The sequence below is a fragment of the Triturus cristatus genome, chromosome 12 (assembly GCF_964204655.1).
Source record: "Triturus cristatus chromosome 12, aTriCri1.1, whole genome shotgun sequence".
In the NCBI taxonomy this organism is placed as follows: Eukaryota; Metazoa; Chordata; class Amphibia; order Caudata; family Salamandridae; genus Triturus; species Triturus cristatus.
The window spans coordinates 145,425,148-145,447,536 of NC_140595.1; the positions used below are offsets into that span (position 1 = coordinate 145,425,148).

Genomic DNA, 22,389 nt, shown 5'->3' on the forward strand with positions numbered 1-22,389 from the left:
GGTATCTTGTACTGGTGTAAGTACTACTTTTCGGGATACCTGAAGGGGTCAGTGTTCCCCAGCCACTACTTTCCTAGAATACCAAAACTGCCTAGAGGTGATTCACAATGCAATGTGTGTGTGCTTTGAATATGTTCAACAACTGCGACCCTCACTGACTTGTTGTTTTACTCCAATATGATCCTGGATGTTTGTGTTTCAGTGTTCCTGTCGCTATAACCTTGGCTGGTGGTGAGATGCACTGCGGCTGCGTTACAGAGGGAGTGGCAGCAGTGCCCAGCTCTTACTGGGTACCAGGTGAGTGGTCCAGGCCGCTTACAGTGTGCAGTCATGCAGCATTACAGGGCACTATAGTTACATCACATTGCATCGTATCAATATGCAATCACATCTTTGTGACCAGTCACACCATGGTGCGTTACAATGTGCTCGCTTTTCCAACACACTCACATCACAGTACAGTCACTTCACAGGTCAGCTGTACCACAGTGCATCACATCAGTGTCTGTTCACTTCTCAGGGTGGTCACATTGTAGTGCGTCAAGGTAGTTACATAGTACAGTGCACAGTTGCATCAGAGACATATCATAGTCACATTTCAGCACACAGTCACTTTGGCACTTTGGCACATCACAGTGCACAGTTACATGTGAATCCACAGGCACAACACAGAGCATAGTCATGTAATAGTGTCACGCATATCACAACACATATATAAAACACACACCATATTCACACCAGTCACCTCACATTGCACAGACTCATTACAATGACATCACAGCGCACATATGACACTGCGAATAACAATTATATGGTAAAAGAATACGTAGAATGTCATCTACCATATCAAGTACCAAATTCCTTGTAAAAAATATCGCCCCATTGCAGTTAATAATAAAAGATCTACACCTCATGGGATAGTAAACAATACTGAGACATTATAGTTATATCAGACGATATTTCTGTAGAACGTATCCTGACATACAACCGCCACATCACAGTCACACCATGGCATACACTGTCATTGAAGAGCACAGTCACCTCACTTGCTATCACATTACTGTCTGTAAGGTCATTACTCCTCAGCCGCATTATCTGACCTGTAAAATAGTCCATCACAGATATAAGAAGGGGAGAGAGGTACTGCTCCTTTTCCATCCTCCCTATCATGGACACATTACAACCACAAAAGAGGAAAAGGAGGAAGAGGTAGGTGTCTAAGATACCACCCTCACTTGGAAAACGTAGGTTTTTTGAAAAAATGCCCTCACCCACTAAATAGTTGCATGCTTTATCATAGGGCTGCTACTACATCCCAACACCTGGGATGGAGCAAATGGAAGGAGAAGACAATACAAACATAAATGTGTTGAATCCACGCAGTAAACTTAATACAAACAGACAGTGATTGTGTAGATGTAAAACTAACTCAGAGATACCGCTCTAAATTTTTATTCATTGGTTCCCTGGATAGGATTAAAAATTAAAAAACGAAGAGGGTCTAGGGGATGATTAGGACCCCTCTTCTCACCTGTACTACTTCTATGTCGACATGTTTCAGACACTACTTCCACCCATGAAGGGTCGTTTGGCCTTCCTCAGGACTAGCTATCCCATTTAATACAAATCGCTTTTCTGGTAAAGATCCAAATAGTCAAGGGGATATGTATGTTTGAAAATAAAGTATTTCTATATACAATTACCTTGCTTGTCACTTTCTGAGTAAACACTTTCATGTGTTTCTGAAATGACAAACACTACACATAAATACAAATTCAAAACAATACCAAACGTTTTCGGATTTCATATCGATGTGTCTTGATTATGTTTAAAGGGAAGACAACCCCTTTATCACATGTACTAATAGGCTTAGTCACTGAAATACCCTGACCGCCATACACCACACATATTGTCACTCATCACCCAGTCCCAACTCTCAGGGCTGAGTAGGAAGTCAATGGTGTAGGTTGAATCTACCAAAGAGTAAAATAGGCTCCATTGTTACCACACCCTGTAAAACTGAGTGTGGCAACACCAGCCAGACCCTTTCATTGTCTGAGCTGAGCTCCACACAAGAATTCCTTCTGCACAGCTTGTATTCAAGCCACAATGTGAATGCTGACACCTCTAGTCAGTGCTTTGAATGGAGATATTGAAGTGCAGGTACTCACTATTTAATGTACCTGTTTGTTCCAGAGAAGTGCGCGTACTCTCCCATTAAATATACCGCAACAATGCTGAGAAGTGCATGGACTCAGTACCGGACAGTATCTGCCCATTTAAAGCACTGCTTCCAGTGGTGGTTTGTGGACCTGCTGTAATCATACTCTGCACACGTCACTCACACATGTTAGAGAAGACCGTACTACATTTGGTTTGACGGAAACTGTTGCCACTCTAAAAAAAACCTGTTGATTCATGTATGTAGAAGAGCTCAAAAGTGCACCAGGTGGTGACCACGTAGACACCAGCAGGATATTTATCAAGCTGGACACTACAAATGACTCCAGCTAGGTTCAGAAGAGGCACCTTAGCATCATTACATTGGTTCCCTATTAAACGGAGAAATAATGTACAGCAACGGGTCAACTCCTATTTCAAGTCGGTTTCAATGGTCTCGGCCTGCGCGTACTCCTAAAACATCTGACCAGTGCCAACTACAAGTGCCTAAGATTAAAATATGTCAAATTGGAGGCAGGAACTGGAGGTGTACAATGGAATCAACCATATGCCAAATGCTATTAGGAAAGATAGTATTTTTTTACATTTTAAGAAGGTCTTCAAAACTTGAACTTACCACTGTAACAACTTGGCTTCAGTTCCTCTTTTTAACTTAGTCTGTTATTAGATCAAAGGTGCCTTTAGGTTTTATAGATGTTTATAGGACTCCAAATACAAATACATGTGACCTTGATATATATTTTAGGCCATTCCCACCATGTGTCAATCCATGACCCACAAATGGAGAAACTAGCTCTTTTCTGTACTCTTAAAACTTTTTCTGACACTTCTCTCATCCAAATTAATAATATGAGCGCTTAGTATTTATTTTATCACAATCATTGTGTAAAATGTTAAATATTGCAAGTGATCAAATCAGTTGTAGAGAAGCTAGATGGCATTTAATCAAAGAAAAAATAGGCAAAATCTGAATTCAGCGAAACCTCTCAATTTAGCACAATAAATAGGTACAGTGTAAACCATTGGAAGTGTTTCAAATACTTGAAGTGAGTTGGTGGGCATCTTCGAAGAAAAGTGCAACAACTCTGTTTATGCTTCTTTATTTAATACAATAAATTCAGTATATGAAATATCACACATGCTATAGGCAAGGTAGCAAAACATTTAAGATTCTTCGGGGAGAGGGGAAGCAGATGGAATATATTGTCAAAGAAAGTTTAAAGGACGTAGATGTTACTGTTTCTTTTTTCACATTAACCTATATAACAATTCAGACTTTACAGCAATGTTTCCTTCTCCTAATCTGGCTAAATGTGTTAGTTTTCAGACACCCGTGGGCCCTCAGTCCCTCTCCTTGCCACAATCTATGCTTCAGTCTGCTCTCCTGGATGTGAAGGAAGAGACTCGTACAATACTACAGTTCTACAGCACTCCATTTTAAGGATTTTGGGAGCACTGGGCATAAGCATATTTTGCAGGCGCCGATACGCAACAACTTTTGATTTCATTATCCATTTCCTAGTAATTCAAGTTTGCATGATGCCAAATAATACTGAATTATATGTTAACTTTTACCAGCCTCACACAAAAATAGCTGAAGTATGTTTTACCCGGGGCCCAAAATCCTTAAGATGACATTGGGTAGAGAGACAGTCAGAGGGATGGGTTTTGGAGAGAGGTTGAGATGAAAACATAGAATAGACAGAGGTCAAACAGAAAAAAAGTTCCCTATCCCTGGAGGCCCCTTGAAAGGCGGGGATCCTAGGTGACCGTCCACTTTGGGTATGACTTAAAATGTCTCTGACTGTTCTTGATGCTTCTGAAGGTGGCTAAAGCTGGCAAATAGCTATGCATCTTAAACATAATTCTGAAAATGAACCTTACAATCTCAAATAGGAATGATCAGGAATGTATTGCATGTTTTAAAATACATTGCAGACAGGATAGAATCCTGAAGTATTTGCTAGACTATGGGGCAAGGTAGTGCACAAACTGCAGAGAGAATCACCCTCTGAGGACAGTCAGACAAGGACAATTTAACCCCTCCCCTGCTCATGACGGAACCACTCCGTCATGAGCCACGGTCGCCGTGTACTCATGACGGAGTGGTTCCGTCATGCCGCGGCCGTTGGCGGCCGCTCCGCCCACGCGGCGCTAATTCCCCGCCTGTGCGGGCGATTAGCACAGTGGGCGGAGTCATGACGGAACCACTCCGTCATGAGCACACACATGGTACTGATGTCACGGTTGACAGTGTTAAAAGCAGCTGAGAAAATCATAGTTCCAATATCAGAAACCTCTCCCATTGGTTCATCTAGATATATACTGCCACTGATTCCATGTCTGTGAAGAGACAGATCCCTACTTGGGCAAGGCGACGACCTAGAGTTATTCATATTATCAAAGTAGCAAATTTAGTAGAAGGACCGCAACTAAACGTAAATAATTTACTTTTTCCATTTTTTCTCTTCTCTGACCCATTCACTTTCAAAACTGAACCAGAACATGGGTCATTTAGGTCAGGGCAGACATACATATGTGTAGGAAGGAGGATTAGTGAAGTATTCTCATGATGATAATAGCTTTTTTGGGAACACGCCAAATTAAAGTACCTGGAATAGAGAAAATAATACTCAAGTGAGCAATAAAGTTGACTACATGATGAATATAACCTGTATGTAATTTGACTTTGTTTTTAATCATGTTTTATTAATTGTGCTTTTATGATTTTAATTTTAAAATCGAATAAAGCTATCTTTGACTTGACTTGACTTGACTACATAATTACGGTATTAGATTACTCTTAAAGTATACTTGAAGGTTAATGTGGCCAAGGTAGCTGCATTGGGTCAATAACATTAAATCAGCATTGTTACAAAAATTGATCATTCATATGTTTTTTCCATGCTATCTTTGATAACCTACAGTGGGAAAAGTGAGATGTAGATCTTCCTTAACACACAAAATTGGAGACAATTAGAATAGATCTGTTGAACTTGGGCCCATAAATATTTCTAGTGCATGCTAGATCACTGATATTTAATGAAGTGGTGACATTGTCCTCTATTGCCACTTACGAGAAGCAGGTTATATATGAATATCTATTTAAATCCCAGTTAACAAAAATGTATGTAATAATATGGTTAAGTGTTGGTTTACATCCTCTGCCTCAGCAGATGTCTTTAAGAAATTATGTAAGAGACTATTTTAGGAACTATGATGCACCTGATCCCACTCCCGGTGAGGGTGTTTAATTCCTTTTAAGACACAGGAGCTGTGGCACCAACCGTAGCAGAGTCCATTTATGATCCTATACACAGCCGCAACAAATCTCCAAACTTATGCGGATCTTAACAACCGATTGCACTTCTCAAAAGTAATATTAAGCTTTTCACTAAAGTCCAAAAATCAGGCATTTTGAATTTATGGCCTTTCCAGAGCATGTGCATAAAAAAATCACAACAAAGAGGATAACACTGGATTGGCGATCAACTCCATTAAGAAGCTTTCCCTAGATCAAGCATCATTGATCCTGAAGGCTTTTGAAGGAGTCAATTGGGAATTCCAAAACCAGTATTGGCTCGAATTTGAAGAAGTTACTGTTGGCAAACTTCATCAACCCTAGTACCAGATTAAAGGCCAGGGCCCTTCTGTCTGATCTGATACTCCTGACGAGAAGCACTCGCCAGGGATGCTACTGTCCCTGTCTCTTTTTGCATTAAGCTTTGAACCCTTTATTCAAAAAAAAATTCCAATCATAACATTAGGGTTTTTGCGTTGGGAAACATGCAATTAAAGTGGGACTGTTTGCTAATGACGAACTGTGCTTTCTAACTGATCTTTTGAGCTCTTGGTTAGCATTAAAAGAGGAACTGAATGCATTGTAAATAATGTCAAAATTAGCTACCAAAAATCAGATGCAATAGAAGAAACTTGAGAAGCTGGACTAGAAGTGATAGCACCAAACGCTATCCGCTCTTAGGGGTGTCCCTTCCATCTGAAGTGCCTCGCCTTTGTGACTGTAATATCCACTGCTCTATGTGCTTTACAAAGACCTATATCGATCGGGACATCTGGAAATTTCATGGATTGGACTCATAAATTGTGTCAAGGTGAACATTTACCAGAGATTCTTGTACATGAGAATGCTGCCACTCAAAGTCCCCATTAATACCATTAAAGAGATTCAAAACAGAATTTTGGTTTTCATATGGAATAACAAGACACCAAGGCCCCAATCAACGCGTGGCCTGGGATTGACAGATTTTCAAAGATACATCTCTGCGGCCCAGATCGCACCAGAAGATTTGTGGGTATAACAGAAAGGCAATTCATGGGTACGGATGGACCAATAGGCATGCAGACACCCCCTGACACATCTTCTCTGGCTTCCTCCCCGGTTGTATAATCAATTAGATCCGTGCACCAAGCAACCAGCACCATATTGCATTACTGATAAAGGGGTGACAGGATGACTGTGGTGGTATTGTGGAACCCAGACTTTTTATCTACTATGTTAGACAGAGGTTTTGCCCAGTTGAGGGATAGTTCCTCCGTTACATTTCAAGTAAGGATTTACCCCAGCAGTTTTTTAATGCCCACAAATGTACGCGTTTGGAGGCGTTTATAAATCTCTATGGCTAACCATGCATTAAATGACCCAGGAATGCACTCATTCCCAACCCTTCAGTGGGATTATGGTACAGAGATCTCCATATTCGTGGCAAAGACAAGTGCACCCGTAAAAAGCGCATGCTGTCAGGAATTCCTTGTGAGTTCTTGGCATGCATAAGTAAGATAAAGTTGGTCGTAAGCCTCAGTTTACAGTCACATTTAATTTATGCATAGCCTCAAAAATGCATTATTGAAATGCATTTATCACTTGTATGGAAATTAGTTTTAGATTTTATTTTAAATGATTTTTATTAATTGTGATTGTGAAACAGTATAATCAATACAGGAGAAATACATTGACTAAGCAATTTACAGGATCCTTAGTACCTCTCTGGTCCCTCATACAGTATAGTATCATACCTGTCAAACCCACCCCAAAACAGGACATGTCCCATAGTGTGTGTAGTCTCCCATAATGAGTCACTTCTACATAACTAGACAACATTAACAACCTGAAATGAAATGAAATGAAAAGACGATTTATAGAGCGCGGTAGCTACCCTGAGGCGTCCTAGTGCTATGGACAGAGCAAGTAGGTGGAGAACTGGGTACTATAGTGGTCTATTGAAAAGCAGGGTTTTCAGTTGCTTACGGAACCGAAGAAGGTTGGGCTCAGAACGAAGAGAGAGGGGAATGGAGTTCCACAGGATGGCCGCATTGTAGGAGAAAGAGCGGCTTCCACACCTGGTTCTTTTTATCCTAGGTACCGTGGCGAGGAAGGAGGAGGCTGATCTGAGCTGTCTGGTGGGTTTATAGGGGGTGATAAGAGAGTGGTTAATGGCCGCCCCGGTTTTCCAAAAGGCTCGATGGGCAATACATAGGGCCTTGAAGTCGATCCTCTCCCTGACCGGGAGCCAATGGAGGTTCCTTAGGCCGGGTTTAATGGAAATCCTCCGGGGTATCAGGAGCAGGGTTCGGGCTGCGCAGTTTTGAAGAGTTTGAAGCTTGCGCAGAGTGGCTTGGGGAGCCCCTAGATAGAGAGCATTCCCGAAATCCAATCGAGACAGAATGAGACCCTGAACCATTATCTGTCGAGGTTGGGGTGGCAGTAGGGGGAGAATCTTACGTAGGAGCCGTAGTAGGCCGAAGCAGGTGGCGGACAGTTTGACTGCTTGATCATTAAAGTTAAGGGACTTGTCCAGCCACATGCCAAGGCTCTTTATTTTGTCTTTAGGGGTGGAGGCAGGACCGATGGAGGTCGGCCAAGATAGGGTGATGGGGAGCGGAGAGGAGTTGCCTAAGAGCATCAATTCGGTTTTGTCCCGTTGAGTTTGAGGCATGATGAGGTCATCCATTTAGTAACCTCCTCGAGGCAGTCCCTAAGGTTGTTTTGTGGGGTGGAAGATTGATTGAGAGCCACCACTAGCTGAGTATCGTCGGCGTAGGTGACGATTTTTATTCCAAAAGGGCGGACAATCTCAGCTAGGGGGCTCATGTATATATTGAACAGAGTAGGGCTTAAGGAGGAACCCTGAGGTACTCCACATCCGAGGGGTTTGTCCGGGGAGGTAAAATCTCCCTCAAAGACCTGGAAGTAGCGGTCGGAGAGGAAGGATTTGAGCCAGTCCAGCGCAATCCCTGAAACTCCTAAGTTGGTGAGCCGATGTAGAAGGATATTATGGCTAACCGTGTCGAAGGCTGCGCTTAGGTCGAGGAGAATGATTGCCGCACATCCTCCCTGGTCCAGTATGTTCTTGGCTGCCTCCGTTACTGCGACTAGAGCAGTTTCGGTCCCGTGCATGGGCCGGAAACCAGTCTGGGTGGGGTCGAGTAGGTGGTTGGTTTCAAGGAATTTGGTCAGAGTGGCATTGGCATATTTTTCCAAAATTTTGCTCAGCCATGGCAGCAAAGAAATTGGGCGGTAATTAGTGGGGTTATTTGGGTCTAGATTGGGTTTTTTCAGAAGGGCCTTGACCATAGCACGCTTCCAGGGCAGCGGGACGCAGCCGGTGGATAGGGACGCATTAACAACCTGATCAGAAATCAGAAATACTCGCCAGATAGTCATTCAATTTTCCCTCCCTGGTTCTCATTGCCCAACTAGACCTCCCCCCTTCATCGGTCTAACCAATGTGTTTGCTTTATAGGCGTTCCCTCCTACCATCCCTTTGCCCACCCACATTTACCCCTCTCCACACCTACTCCCTAACTGCATTTGTGAGGTTAGTCATGCACGATTCTCACTAGTACTCCCTCAAGTGTCATAGATCAATTCAAGGGGGTCTTGTCCCCGGTGGGTCTAAAATTGCCTTTATCATCTCGCCTCATGTTTCCATATCATCTATAAGTTCATAATCTTGTCAAACCATTCGCATGTGTGTCTCCAACGGCGTTGCCCCCTCCACCAGGCTCCCCCTCCAGGCATCAGTTGTAGTAGAAGAAAAGTGAGGGTTCACTAACAACTTCAGATTGACTTGCAGTGTCACAAGAGTTTTGTTATTAGGAATCACTAGTCCTATTATTATCACACTCTTTTGTTGTTTTCTTCTGATTAACCTAGGGGGACTAAGAATGTGTCTTGACCCTCTCTCTCTTGTTGTTTGAAATTATCAGTTGTAGTAGCCCAGTGTTAGACTTGGGGGTCTCTAGTTGGCACAGGTAAGCACTTGTGACAAATAGGGACCCTCGCCTCAAGTCAGGGTAAGGGGGTACACTCCTAAAATAACCCCTGCTCACCCCCTTGGTAGCTTGGCACGAGCAGATAGGCTTATCTCAGAGGCAGTGTGTAAAGCATTTGTGAACACATACAGTAATCAAGTGACAACACTACAGATGGACACCACACAGGTTTTATAACAAAAATAAGTATTCTTTTATAGAGTTACCACAAGACCATTAAACGACGGTTACTTTAGATGGTAGTATTTTGCTTAGTTCTCTTTAGTTCTTAAATTCGACACTTTAAGTCAATGTACCTTTTAGATGCGACACGCAGGGCAACGAAAGTGTTGCAACGATGTTGATGCGTTGAAGATTTTGGTGCAAAGAAATAAAAGACGTGAAGATCTTCCAGATGGTGGCACGCTTCTCCTTCTTGAGTCGCGCTTCCAGCTCCTTGCGACACGCATTCCCTCAGAAGGCCCAACAACAGCAGCAGGCACTTCCAAAGAACTCTAGAGAGCTGGGGGGTGAATTCTGTTGTTCCTGAGACTTCAGCAGGAGGCAAGCTATTTTCCAAGCTCTGGAGATCCGTCACAAGTTGAGCAAAAGTACACACAAAGTTCCTTTCTCCTCTCTTTGGCAGTAGGCAACCCCTGCAGGCCAATCCCCCAGTTTCAGGGATAGTCTCTCCTCAGATTCTTCTTGGTTCCTCTCCTCAGCAGAGTTTCTTCTTGTTTCCCAAAGTGATCTAAATTCTTGGGATCAGGGTCCCAATACTTATACCCCAAAATCCTTTGTCCTCTGAGGGCAGAGGGGCCTTTGCCTTGTTAAAACTGGTTCTGGTCAGTCCTGGAGCACTTTGTTTACCTGACTCCTTCTTTCCTTTCAGAGTGCAGGGCAGAGACATCAGACGCACCACAGGAGGTGGAGCCAGCATTGTGGAGGGAAGGCACAGCCCTATTCAGGTCCCAGGTGCAACTCCTCCCACCCATCTAGATGCAGATCTCTCTATTCACCCCTGGGACACCTCACCCTGTCTCCTAGAATTCCCCAGCCCTGTCACTCAAACTCCAGACAAGGAATACACAGCCTAACAGAGGCAGGTTTGAATGGTTAGACAATAAAATACCTATTTTCTAAAAGTGGTATTTTCAAACACAGAATGTTAAAACCAACTTCACTAAAATATGGATTTTATCATTCTGAGTTCAGGCATACTAAATTCGAATTCCTACCATGTTCCCTGAGTCAGTTAGGATTATAAGATGTAATAATCAAACTGCCCATTCTGGCCTATGGAGAACAGGTAGCCGTGCAATAGTGAAAAACGAAAATGGCTGTAATTATCTATTAGACCATGCCACACACACCGGGGCATGTCCTACCTTATCCTTACAATGCACCCTGCCCTTGGGCCTACCATAGGGGTTTCTGATATGAAGAAAAGGGAAGGTTTAGGGACTGGCAAGTGGGTGCATTTGCCCAGTCAGCTTGACAGTACCAGACTGCACGCAGGCTCTGCAATGGCAGACCTTAGACACACTTTTACAGGCTGCTTCTGTGGGTGGCACAACCAGTGCTGCAAGCCCACCAGCAGTATTTGGATTTACAAGCCCTGGACACTCCTGGTGCACTGTACTAGGGTCTTACAGGTAAACCAAACCAACCAATCATGGAATCACAAATCATACATCAATTTACAATAGGGAGCACTTGAACTGTGGCACTGGAAAGCTGTGGCACAGTGCCCTGAGCAACTAACACCAGCAAAAACACATGAGGCAACAGCGAAAAATGGAAGGGTGACCCACGCCAAGGTGCCAGGTCTAACACCCAGTGTATGGCTATAGATCTTTTTGCCACCAGTGCTCCTAATTTGAAGAATTTAGCCTTTATGTGCTTCTGTTTTTTCCTTTCAGGAGGAGATTAAGAATGTAGTTCCATAGTGTAGGTGTAGTTCCCCCTTAAATATATGTACCAATTGCTAGGGCTATCTCCTACTAAAACGTATAGAGCCCTCGGCACTTCCATATCCTGTGCAGGAAATTTGTGTCAATCTGTCTGCACCTTCCACACACAGCCGAGGCCGCCGAGTAGATCTTGTGTATTTCCAATGGGTTAAGATATGTCATGTGGATGTAATTATATTGTATGAGTTTATAGTGTGCAATACTGGTTACCGTTGTGGTGCCCTGGCACGCTTCTCTCCACTTCTTATCAGTCAATGCGCCTTCTAGGATTAGGATGTAAGTAGCTCAGATTGGCAGAGGTTCGCAGTGCCCGGTATAAGTGTGTGATCAGTTGTCTGCATCCCGGTAGGGCGAGCAACATTGCCATGGTGTGGGAGACTGACAGGCCAGTGTGAAAGGAGGTCAAGATGCCCCTGGCCAAGTGTGCTATTCTGGCATACTGAAGGTACTATCCCGGCTGGAGGCAAACATCTCCTGCGCATCTTCAAGTGTGATAAATCTATTGTCTGAGAATAAATTAGCAAGAGTTGCACAACAGCCATGATCTTGTCCATAGCCACAAAAGGGGCTATGTCCCACAGTGTTGGGGCACTCGTGTGTGGGAGGCATTTTGCACCTTTGCAATAGCTTTATAAGAAATGAGATTTATATATTGCAATATTTGCATTGGGAAACAGAATTCACATCGCATGCATTACAACTCATGCGATTACAATGCGGTCGTTACACCAACTGCGTTGTTACAACGCAAGCCATTACATCGCAAGTCATTTCTACGACTTGCTGTAGGGGGTGCGCTAAACTAAGGAATATAATTTACTATTCCAACACCTTCCCTACTGTTGCACACGCTGGAGTTGGAATAGTAAATTATACTATTCCGCAGTCCAGCGCACCCCCTACAGTAAGTCATAGAAACGACTTGCGATGTAATGGCTTGCGTTGTAACAACACAGTCATTGTAATGACCACATTGCAATCGCATGCGTTATAGCACATGCGATGTAACATTGCATATACATTTGCATTATATAATATTAATTGGTCCATAATTGTTAGTCTGTTAAAACATCTACAATATATATTTTTTTTTTTATTAAACTGGATTTATATTCTAGGAAGGCACCAACCATCAAATAGTATGAATTTTAGCTAATCAACGTGAAAATCCCAAGCGGCATCTCCCACACCAGAATGCTTAGCACTGCCTTGGCTTGTCAGGGCTATGGAGGGAAATCTTAGCTGACACAGAGTAGCAATTACAATTACAATAATTTGTTTTCTGTACAAGCACTGCTCATTTAGATGTTCTGTAAGGGAAGTATGGTCAGATAGGCATCTGATCAACATAACTCCTTTCCACATGTGGTCGTCAAACCCATTCAAAGGGAACCAAGACTGCAAGTTCCACATACAATGTGGGAGTGTCCACCCATGCAGAGATACTGGTTGAGTGTGGGGAACAGGCTGTTAAATGTGACTGAGGTACAGATACAGCTTATGCTCCAGCTGATCGCATTGGGTACATGGGGAGAGCAAACACTAGAGAAATGCGCAACACTCTTTCGCAGCGTAGCCCTAGCAGTCACAACAGGCTATAGTTAATTGATTGGGTAGCTTGATGATACCTACAATGCGGGAATGGGAATCAAATCTTGGTGAATGAGGGCAGAGGAGTTGGTGTACAAATCATGGAGCTGAATCCCAAAATGTGACAACATTTGGAATCCTTTGGCAATGATAATATGGGTCTGTGGGAATTGCAGTCCTGGGAAGACCAGTGGAGAAGTGATAGGGGAGATGACAGGAGGGAGAAGCCAGCACTGGGTGAGAGGGGCCGACAGGAGATGGGGGCCGGAAATGGACAGTCTAACTGATGGACAAATGATTTGAAGCCTGGACAAGCTGCCTGCAGACATCAGCAGTAGTTTGAAATGCCTACCTGTGTCCCGATCCACAGCCCGTATAGAGATGGGGGTGGGGCAAAGGCCTCCACAGGTGTATGATAGGATGCCAATTGTCTGGAGGGGTCTTCTGGGGCAGGTAGGGATTACTAGTACACGGTTGGTGTTAACTGCTCAGTTGTCGGGCAGACTAGGTTATAATGTTGAAACACAAATAAAAAGTTTATTAAAAAAAAAAAACTGCAAGCCCCCAAATTGCACTGGCACGTCTACAATTCAGGGGTTTGCAAAAGGAAAGCATCGAGCTTTTACAGGAAGGTTTTCTTGAGGAGTTATATGGCGACTCTACTAAATAGAAATGTTAATTTCGATTTTGTCAGAAATAAGGAAACTTAAAACTTTGACAACTTTCGCGTTTTGGGGATTAGCACGGTTCACAAAAGAATTTGTGGCTCAGTTTGCAATGTGCAAAATTTCACTTTATTGAATTATGTTATTTACAATAGATTATCTTTAAGGAGTGATCTATGAAAGCCTAAAAGGTGTCCCAAGCTCCTTCATCTCACAACCTGAAATTAGCTGTCGGCCATGGAACCTGTCCTGTCAAAAGATGACTATAATGTCTAATGAGTGTCACACCGGTTCATAATGCATCACAGTTCAGCCTTAGCTTGCACTGTGTCCTCTACAAGGGTAGTTAGATGCATAGAAACATGCTCTACTTGATCAGCCCTGTGATTCTGCTTTTTTTTATTTGCCTTAATATGTCTAAGTGCCCTTTCCTTCCTCCCTCACCAACTTTACTCAATATTGTCTCGTGTCCTCCTCAAGCACTTCCTATTTTAACTCTATATTTCATACCATGTGCCCCTCCTGCATCATTGCCCTCTTTCCTTTATCCCCTCCTTTGTTGTCCATCCTCACAGTTCTTAATTTAGATTTCCACTCCGTCTCTCCACCATGCCAGTCTGGACAAACCTTTTGTCAGCTCCCAGTTCTGTCCTCCAACCTCTCTCTAACATGCTGTTCCTGTAGAAAGCAGCTAATTAACCAGCGCCTTCTGATCTATCCTTGTATCTAGGTTTGGCATTCCCAGACTGGGCCTACAAAGCTGAGTCGAGCCCTGGCTCACGGCAGATCCAACTTTGGCACTTCATCCTGGAACTGCTGCAGAAGGAGGAGTTCCGACACGTCATCGCCTGGCAGCAGGGGGAGTACGGCGAGTTTGTCATCAAGGATCCAGATGAGGTGGCTCGCCTGTGGGGCCGGCGGAAGAGCAAGCCCCAGATGAACTATGACAAGCTCAGCCGAGCTCTCAGGTGAGGACAACATTTATGGAATTGTGTGTTCTGATACAATGCTCTATTCTGGAGTATCACCAAGTCTTTTAACCCCATGACTTTTGGTGTCTTCCAGGTCTATGAACTTAGGGGGTCATTACGATTTAAGTCCATCCGCCATCGTCATGGGAATTGGGACCGGCCGCCTATATGTTGGCGGTCCCAAAGGCAATTACAATGCGACCGCCACTGTGTTTGTCGCATTGTGCATGTTTACCATTGCGGCGGGTGCTGCTGGCTGCAGCACCCGCTGCAATGGTAACAATGCATGCTGAGCATTTCCCTGCACTATTTGGCAGGTACCACACGGTTAAATCAACAGAAGAGTGTTCCTTTTCTCAAACGAAGAAAAGGCATGTAGAAAAACCCATTAGGTTTTTTAGAAAGCCCTCACTCACCAACCTGGTTGGTGACATGCTTAATCATCAGGCCCCACCAGGAGAGGCCGAATGCCACCCTGGTGTGCTGCAACGCCAGAATTACTGCGGAGCTGGTAACAGGTGAATTGTGAAAGGTGAAGAGTGAATTTAAAAATGTCTAGACTGTGTCAAAAAAATCTTTTATTAGTTTTGCCAATCAGACATGAATACAAATATAGTGTGGGATAAAGAAATAAATTAATTGTTCAGTTTTATCCCTAGAAGGGTGGTCAACATGTTTCTGCCTATGTGTGATTGTTAATCAGGCTTTCATCAGGACCAAAGTGTGATGAACCTCGGTGGTATGGGCACGCTAAGGCCCACCCTAACCAGAGGCTACTAGTGTAAAAAATTATAAAAAATACTAGATTTCAAAAAGATCCTCCTAGTTAGAGAGGAACCGAGTTTATTAGAGAGTGTAACCACAAGTTACACCGTGGGTCACGGTGTTAAATGGTAGCGGCAGTCGCAGTCGATAACCTTTCAAGTATTGCCCAGCGGTAATCGCCTCTTATACCATTCGATGCTAAACCAACAAAGAGGCAGGCGCCGGAGACTGGAAGGCAGGAAACAAAGTTTTATTCTCTCTCCGGAGGAGAACACATCAGATCAGACAGCAAGGTATCGTCACGAGGTGCTCTAACTGCATCTCTGAGACCTGGCCTCTTATACACACGTTTATGACTTTATTGCAGGGTTATCATACATGGCACAGTCTTGAGATCACTTTGATGCATGAAAGAACATCCTCAGAATCCCTGGCTCAGATCCGATCCCACGCATAGCTACAGTAGAAGTTCTCACCCCACCCGCAGTAGGAGATGGCTATCACACAGCAGGATATTCCGCCAGTTCCCGGGGGTGTGTGCAACCGGTCGGGTCTCAGGGGGTGGGGGCCTTGATCTGCTGTAATCCCTTTGATGTGGGGTGTTTCCCTTACAGTAGGGGCAATAAACTGCATCCGCAGGGCTAGGTGATGGCCTGGGATCGGTTCGGACAATCGGGCGCGGAGGAAGGGGGTTATCAGAAAGGATGTATGACCATGTATGGGATGAAAGGAGGTGTTGGTCAGGCACGGGGTGCGATTCCATGGCAGGGTCGCGCAGAAGGAGAGGTTTTACGGCCCATGTATGAGAGAGTGGGGGTGGCCAGCGCGCGGGGGATGTTCGCAGCGCCTGAGGGGCGCGCTGGTGATCGGCAATGAGCGGGGAGAGAGAGTGGGGTGCCTAAAATGCCGGCTGTGCGTTCGCTGTGCGTGGCGCTGGGGAGAGGCAAGATGGCGCAGATAATGTTCAGTTACAAGCTAAATTTCCACAGTCCTCCCTTTTAACATATCTCGCCAGCTTGTCTAGTTAGGATCTATCCCCATAATACTACGAACTTCCACCTCATACAGAGCTTTCATTCGTTCCGCTTCAAAGTTCAAAGTCTTAGGGCAGATGCAGTTCATAAAAAGCGAACATAAAGGTGGCAGACACTGAATCCCCAAGCAACATCCGCATAGTATCACAATCGGTATTAGGATAAATGAAAACAGCCTCCATCCCCAACTTTTAATAGTGTCCCAAAACCAACTCCCAAGTGACCATCCTTCTTGCTCCTGATGAACCTCTGCGGAAAGTCTGTGGAGGTGTTCAATTGCTTTGTAGACTGAGGGTGAGTTATCCGGTCGGTGATGGTTTGCTGGAGCCACATATGTCGGAGGAAGGACAAAAGCGATGTAGCAGGTGCCTCCCCAACCTTTCGGAAGCCAGGTGTAGGCCTTAGTACCACAGACGAAGTACATATTCGGGGAGGCAACAAAGGAGGGTGGATCAACTGAGTCCAATGTTCGGGTGATGAGGCAGGAGCTGTGGCCCACCAGCTGCGCCCCCAGGCCTTCGAGGCACACAAATCCAGTGATGTTGATGACGGATAGGGCCACTGTTAGGGTGGCGGCCGTTCGTTTCCGGAGGTAAGAGAAGGTGGGTCTGGCTGGGTTGTTGAACACTTGCATTTCAACTCGTTCTTTTGCAGGGATGTCCATGTGAAAGGAAGTGTTTGATCTCAGAGGACAGAAGGGGGCAGAAGTTTTTCCAGTTTTGTTCAGCCAGAACCCATGGTAGAAGTGTGACACAGTTTTGCCGGAAGTGGCATTGTCCTTGTAGCTTTCCTGCAGGAGGATTAGCCAGGCGAGGCAGGAACCATAGACAGAAAAAGGTGAAGGGATGAAAGGGATAGAGTGTCCAGTGGCATGTGGTAGCAATCCACAGATCCAGCAATTAGTGGCATTGGCGGCAAGATTGTGTTGGTGGAGCAACTGCACAAAAGAGTTATTCCAGAACTCCTTACGCCTTTCTCGGAGTTGGGGTGAAAGTGAGATCAGATGGTGTTCTTTCATGGTGATAGGTTGAACGGTGGTCAGCAATGTCTTATGAGCGGGTGTGCTCTCCTCCATGATCCAGAAGGTGACCATGAGGAGAAGGCAAAAGAGAAGGGTAATAAATAGTGCAATAGTCTTTGAGCTGTGCATTCTGTCAGTCTTTGGGATTTTGTAGTGGATCTTCGGACGTCCGGTTGCTTCCATCATCTTCATGTCGGATGCTTCCATCACCTTCAAGGGACTCGGTAGCGGGCAGAACCACAGACTTTGTTTAGTTTCTCTCCTGGTGGCCTTTGAGGTGACTAGGCAACCGCTCTGAGATTTCCACTTAGTTTGTGGTCTGCTTAGCCGAAGTTCCCTCCTTTCGTCGTAGGTTATACCCTTACTTGGATGGCACAGTGGGATCGGGATGTTTCATTAATTCAAGTGTCTCTGTATCTGGGCAGCGGCTCAGGGATGGTCGGTCTTTGTCCAGAAGTTCTTCTTGGGCGGTGATGTTGTCCGTGGTCGTCAGGGTCGATGATACCTTCTTGCAGTGGTGTGCATGCAGCCAATTGCGCTTCCCCTCCACTCGAAGAGCTGTTCGGGTGGTGATCAGGACTTGCAGGGGGCCCGTCCACCGGGGCTCCAGACTCTTAGTGCGCTGGAAGTTACGCACTAAGACAAAGTCACCGGGTTGGATGTCGTGTCCGGGGCCCCTGGAAACATCGGGAATGGCTTGCAGCACCTGCTGGTGGATAACAGACAACGTTTAAGTTAGGTTATACAAATAGTCAGACATGAGGACGTCCGGGACGTCGTGGATGGATGTTGGCTTCGGTGCAGTCCAAAGGTTCATGGGCCGCCCGAAGACGACCTCGTAGGGGGTTAAGTGGTGTTTGGTGGGGGTGGAACGCATTGATAGTAATGCTAGCGGGAGAGCGTCTGGCCATTTCAGTCCTGTGGTGGCAACTATTTTTGCTATCTTAAGCTTCAATGTGGCATTATGTCGCTCAACCAAGCCTGCAGATTGGGGATGGAAGACCGCATGGAACTTCTGTTTTACACCCAGCCCCTTTAAGATGAGTTGGATAACCTCGGCTACAAAGTGGGGGCCGTTGTCGCTCCACATAATTCGACAAAGGCCGTATCGGGGGAAGAATTCTTTCAGTAGTACTTTTGCGGTAGTCATAGCGGTGTTGTCGTGGGTTGGGTAGGCTTCCACCCACTTGCTGAAGGCACACACAACGACAAGTACATACTTCAAACCTTGGCACCTTTCTAACTGGACGTAGTCCATTTGTAGGACTTCAAAGGGGTGATTGGGAACCCCAAACCCTCCCCGGGGTACAGCAGTTCCTTTCCCAGGGTTGTGTTGGAGGCATACCAGGCATTGTTGGACCAGACGTTTGGCTGAGTCTGGGATTTTGTCGTTGTGCCAGACTTTGGAGATGAGTTCGATCATGGGGGCAGACCCTATGTGTGCGGGGGAGTGTGCCATGGTCAGCATGGGGATCAAGTATGAGTCAGGTAGCAACCATTTGTTCGAGTCTTTAGTTCGCCAGCAACCGTCATCGTCCTTCAATCCCACCCGTGCCCATTCAGTTAATTCGTGTGGTGTGCTGGCTAGTTGGATATCTCTAATCGTTTCCCTAGCATCCTTCCATTTCTCAGTTTGTGACCTGGTCACGTACATACGGGTCGTGGACCTATTCTCGGCTGTGGTTCGGGCAGTAATGTCAGCTAGTGCATTTCCCTGTCCTATAATGTCTGTCACCTTCTTGTGTGCCTGGCATTTGATCACAGCCAGCCGTGTGGGGAGGAGGACTGCTTCGGTCAGGGCAGAGACTAGATCTCCATGCAGGATGGGTGTGCCATGGGAAGTCAAGAATCCCCTCTCTTTCCATAAGAGCCCAAAGTGGTGAACTACCCCGAAGGCGTACTGACTGTCTGTGTAAATGTTTGCGGTTGTCCCTGCTGCCAGGATGCATGCTCGTGTGAGAGCAATTAGTTCCGCCGCCTGTGCGGATCGCTGTGTGATGCGGGCTGTCTCAACAACTGTTCGGGCTGTGGTGACTGCATAGGCAGCTGAGGTGGTGCCATCGGGGAGCTTGATGCATGAGCCATCCACCCACAGTTCTCCGTCAGGGTCCGGGAAGGCAGTATCTCGGAGGTCAACCCTACTCTTGGTCTGTTCGTCGGTGAGGGTCACGCAGTCATGTATAGGGGACGCATTGGGGTCAGTGTCAGGGAGAGGCAGTAGAGTAGCTGGATTCAGAGTGGTGCATCGTTTCAATGTGAGTGTTCCTGTTCATCGTCTGGCCTGCTAGGTGTCGATTCCTGTGCCCTATAATCGTTGCAGGAAGCCTGACATCTGTTGACTTTCTGGTTTATCAAAAATTCGAACCGGCTTCTCCGGTAGAGACTCGTTCATCTTAACACAAGTTCTGTTAATACACATTTTCCTCCGAGGACTGCTAAGTTTATGAAAAGAAAAAAAATGTGAGGTGCTACTGTCATGGGTTCACAGGTATCTATTTCGGGGAGGGACATAAGCTAAACATTTTTCTTGCTGGAGACAATAGGTAACCCTTATCAGCTTAGGCGATGTACCTTTAGAGAATAAGGTCATCAGCTGTTTTGTTCGAAATACTCTGAGACGGCTAGTACAGGGCTGGGGTTATTTTGGGAGAACGGGGTGCTTAGACATTCTAGTTCGGGGTAATTGGGCGGGGGCCATTCTGGGCGGTGGAGATGGTGTTGTTAAAGCTCTAAAAACGAAAACCACTGACATATAGTCCCCGTGATGAGGGCCAAATTGGGAGACATCAGTCGTCTTACCTGTCCTTTCTTTCTCAGCCAATTAAGTTCAACATTTGCAGAAAGGAGAGGTAGTAACGTGGTAAAGTACGGTCGTTTTTGTTTCTGTCAATTTGTTCGAACACCGCCGCGTTCGAGGCCAATTATACACATACTGAGGAGGTATGTGTCGTTAATTTGTTAAAAAAAAAACAAAGAGGGCAGGAAAGCCTTCAGCGAGGGAGGGAGAGAGAGTAAGAGAGAGAGAGAGAGAGAGAGAGAGAGAGAGAGAGGGAGTGAGTGAGAGAGAGAGAGAGAGAGAGAGAGAGAGAGAGAGAGAGACGTGCGCATCAAGTAGGCTATTTGGCATACGTACGACACAAAACGAGAGAGAGAGAGTAACATGTGTACGATAATAGGCTACTTGGTGCACACACAATATTGGAGTAGCATGGGTCAGTTCTATGTAAGAAAACACAAGCGGGGGAAAGACATAAATTTGGTGATCACGTACACAAAAATACCGGATAGGGCGTGTCAGTACATACATCAAGCGCAGAAACTTAAGACGGAGATACAGGGCTACGTTGAGTATGGGGACCTTTCCTTTCTTGTCCTCTTTCCTATGCATGCTGCGTATTTTCAGTATTTTGTAGTCTATCTTGAGGGGGGGTGTCGGACCTTTTACTCCCCTCCCTTTGATTGTTAGACAAGCACTTCAATCATACGATGACGCTCTCTTCAAGCGACCCAAGCATGAAATGCATACACATTCATGCCGCATACTCGTAGCACACACGCACAATCATATCATACAGTTTTTCATGTTCCCAATGGTGGTCTGCACTTTGCGCATTATCCCACAACGTTTGTCTATGTTTTTCCCTATATTGAACATGGTGCGGTCCATGTCCACTCCATTCTTTAGTCGGAACTTCGTCGTGACCTATAGAGAGGGAAAAGAGGGGAGGGGATGTGCAGTATTCAAAGTACATTAGCGCGCGTAGACACGAAAAAGTTCTACTTACCACGTACCAGGCTAGCCGCAGGAGTGGGTAATACCACAGACCTATTATTCTTTTCTTCCGAAACAAAGATGCTCTATTTCATTCATCTCCTAAATTCGGGTTCCCTGGTCGTACATGTATTTCTCAATCGGTCGTATATTATGGTGCAAGATACCATACCTTGCATTCGGCATATACCTCAAGCTATAGTCGATCATTTTCTGACAACTCTTGGAAAAAGACAGGTGTGACAGGTACAAATTCCGTTAATCAAAAAGATTCAGGTAAATGGGGTCTGCATTATCTGTTTTCTATTGCTTGGGAGTAACAATCATTTATTCAAAAGAAAACCTTTACCAACCTAGATGATTTGTCATGACACTGATTCCGTAATTCCTTTAAGAAGCCCTTTATTTAAAACAATGTCAGTATACAAATACGGGCCTACAACCGTTCAGGCCGGCCACGGTGTGAGAGGCGTCTCGGCGCCATTTTGGGGCGAGGTCGGGTGGGTTCAGTGTACAATTATAAGTCTTTCCACTAACTAGCTGCCGGACCAGAATCCCCTTCGGTAGTTCGAGAGTTTTTCATCAGCGTCAGCTTGCGTCAGCATGGCGTCACCGCGGTCTTGTAGCGATGCCGTGGTTCGTCCTTGGGGCGGGACAGCAGGCGGGTTCTTCCGCCGTCGCCCTGAATCAGTCTTTCTTTTACGACACCAAACGGAGGCAAGATGGCTGCCGCCCGGGGCAAGGACAAGTTAACGTGGAATAATCAAGAAAAATAGCGGCGATTGTCCCCACCGGAGGCCCACGGGAGTCGAATGTCAATGACTCCCGCAGAACCTGCAAAGCTGAGAGGGTGTTTTTCAAGGGGTGGGGCCCACGCCCGAGCAGACAAGCCTCCGAGTCCAGGGCCGTCTCACGGTGGGCTAGGCCTGGATCCGAAGAACCGACCACCGGAGTCCAAAGGCAGCAGCAGCAGCAGCTCTTCGTTACAGCCACCGGGGTGGGTCCCTCGATCCCTCGGCCGCGGGGGCCCATTTCTCGGGTGAAACGCTAATGGCAATCTTAGTGGATCTGCGCCTGAGTGGCTACCCGGCAGGCAAGACTTGAATGGCTGTCCCGTTGCAGCCGGTCGGTGAGTGCAGGGGCGC

At 45.6% G+C, this 22,389-nt stretch overlaps 1 protein-coding gene across 1 annotated transcript in view; it reads left to right on the plus strand.

The window, feature by feature from the left end:
- Positions 1-216: 216 nt before the first annotated feature.
- LOC146772935 (ETS translocation variant 3-like protein) overlaps positions 217-22,389 on the plus strand; it is a 43,680-nt gene continuing 21,507 nt past the window's right edge. Inside the window, exons 1-2 of the mRNA XM_085638984.1 lie at positions 217-297; positions 14,412-14,649. Coding sequence (XP_085495110.1) covers positions 237-297; positions 14,412-14,649 — 299 coding nt within the window. The 5' untranslated portion in view covers positions 217-236. The remainder of the gene's footprint in view (positions 298-14,411; positions 14,650-22,389) is intronic.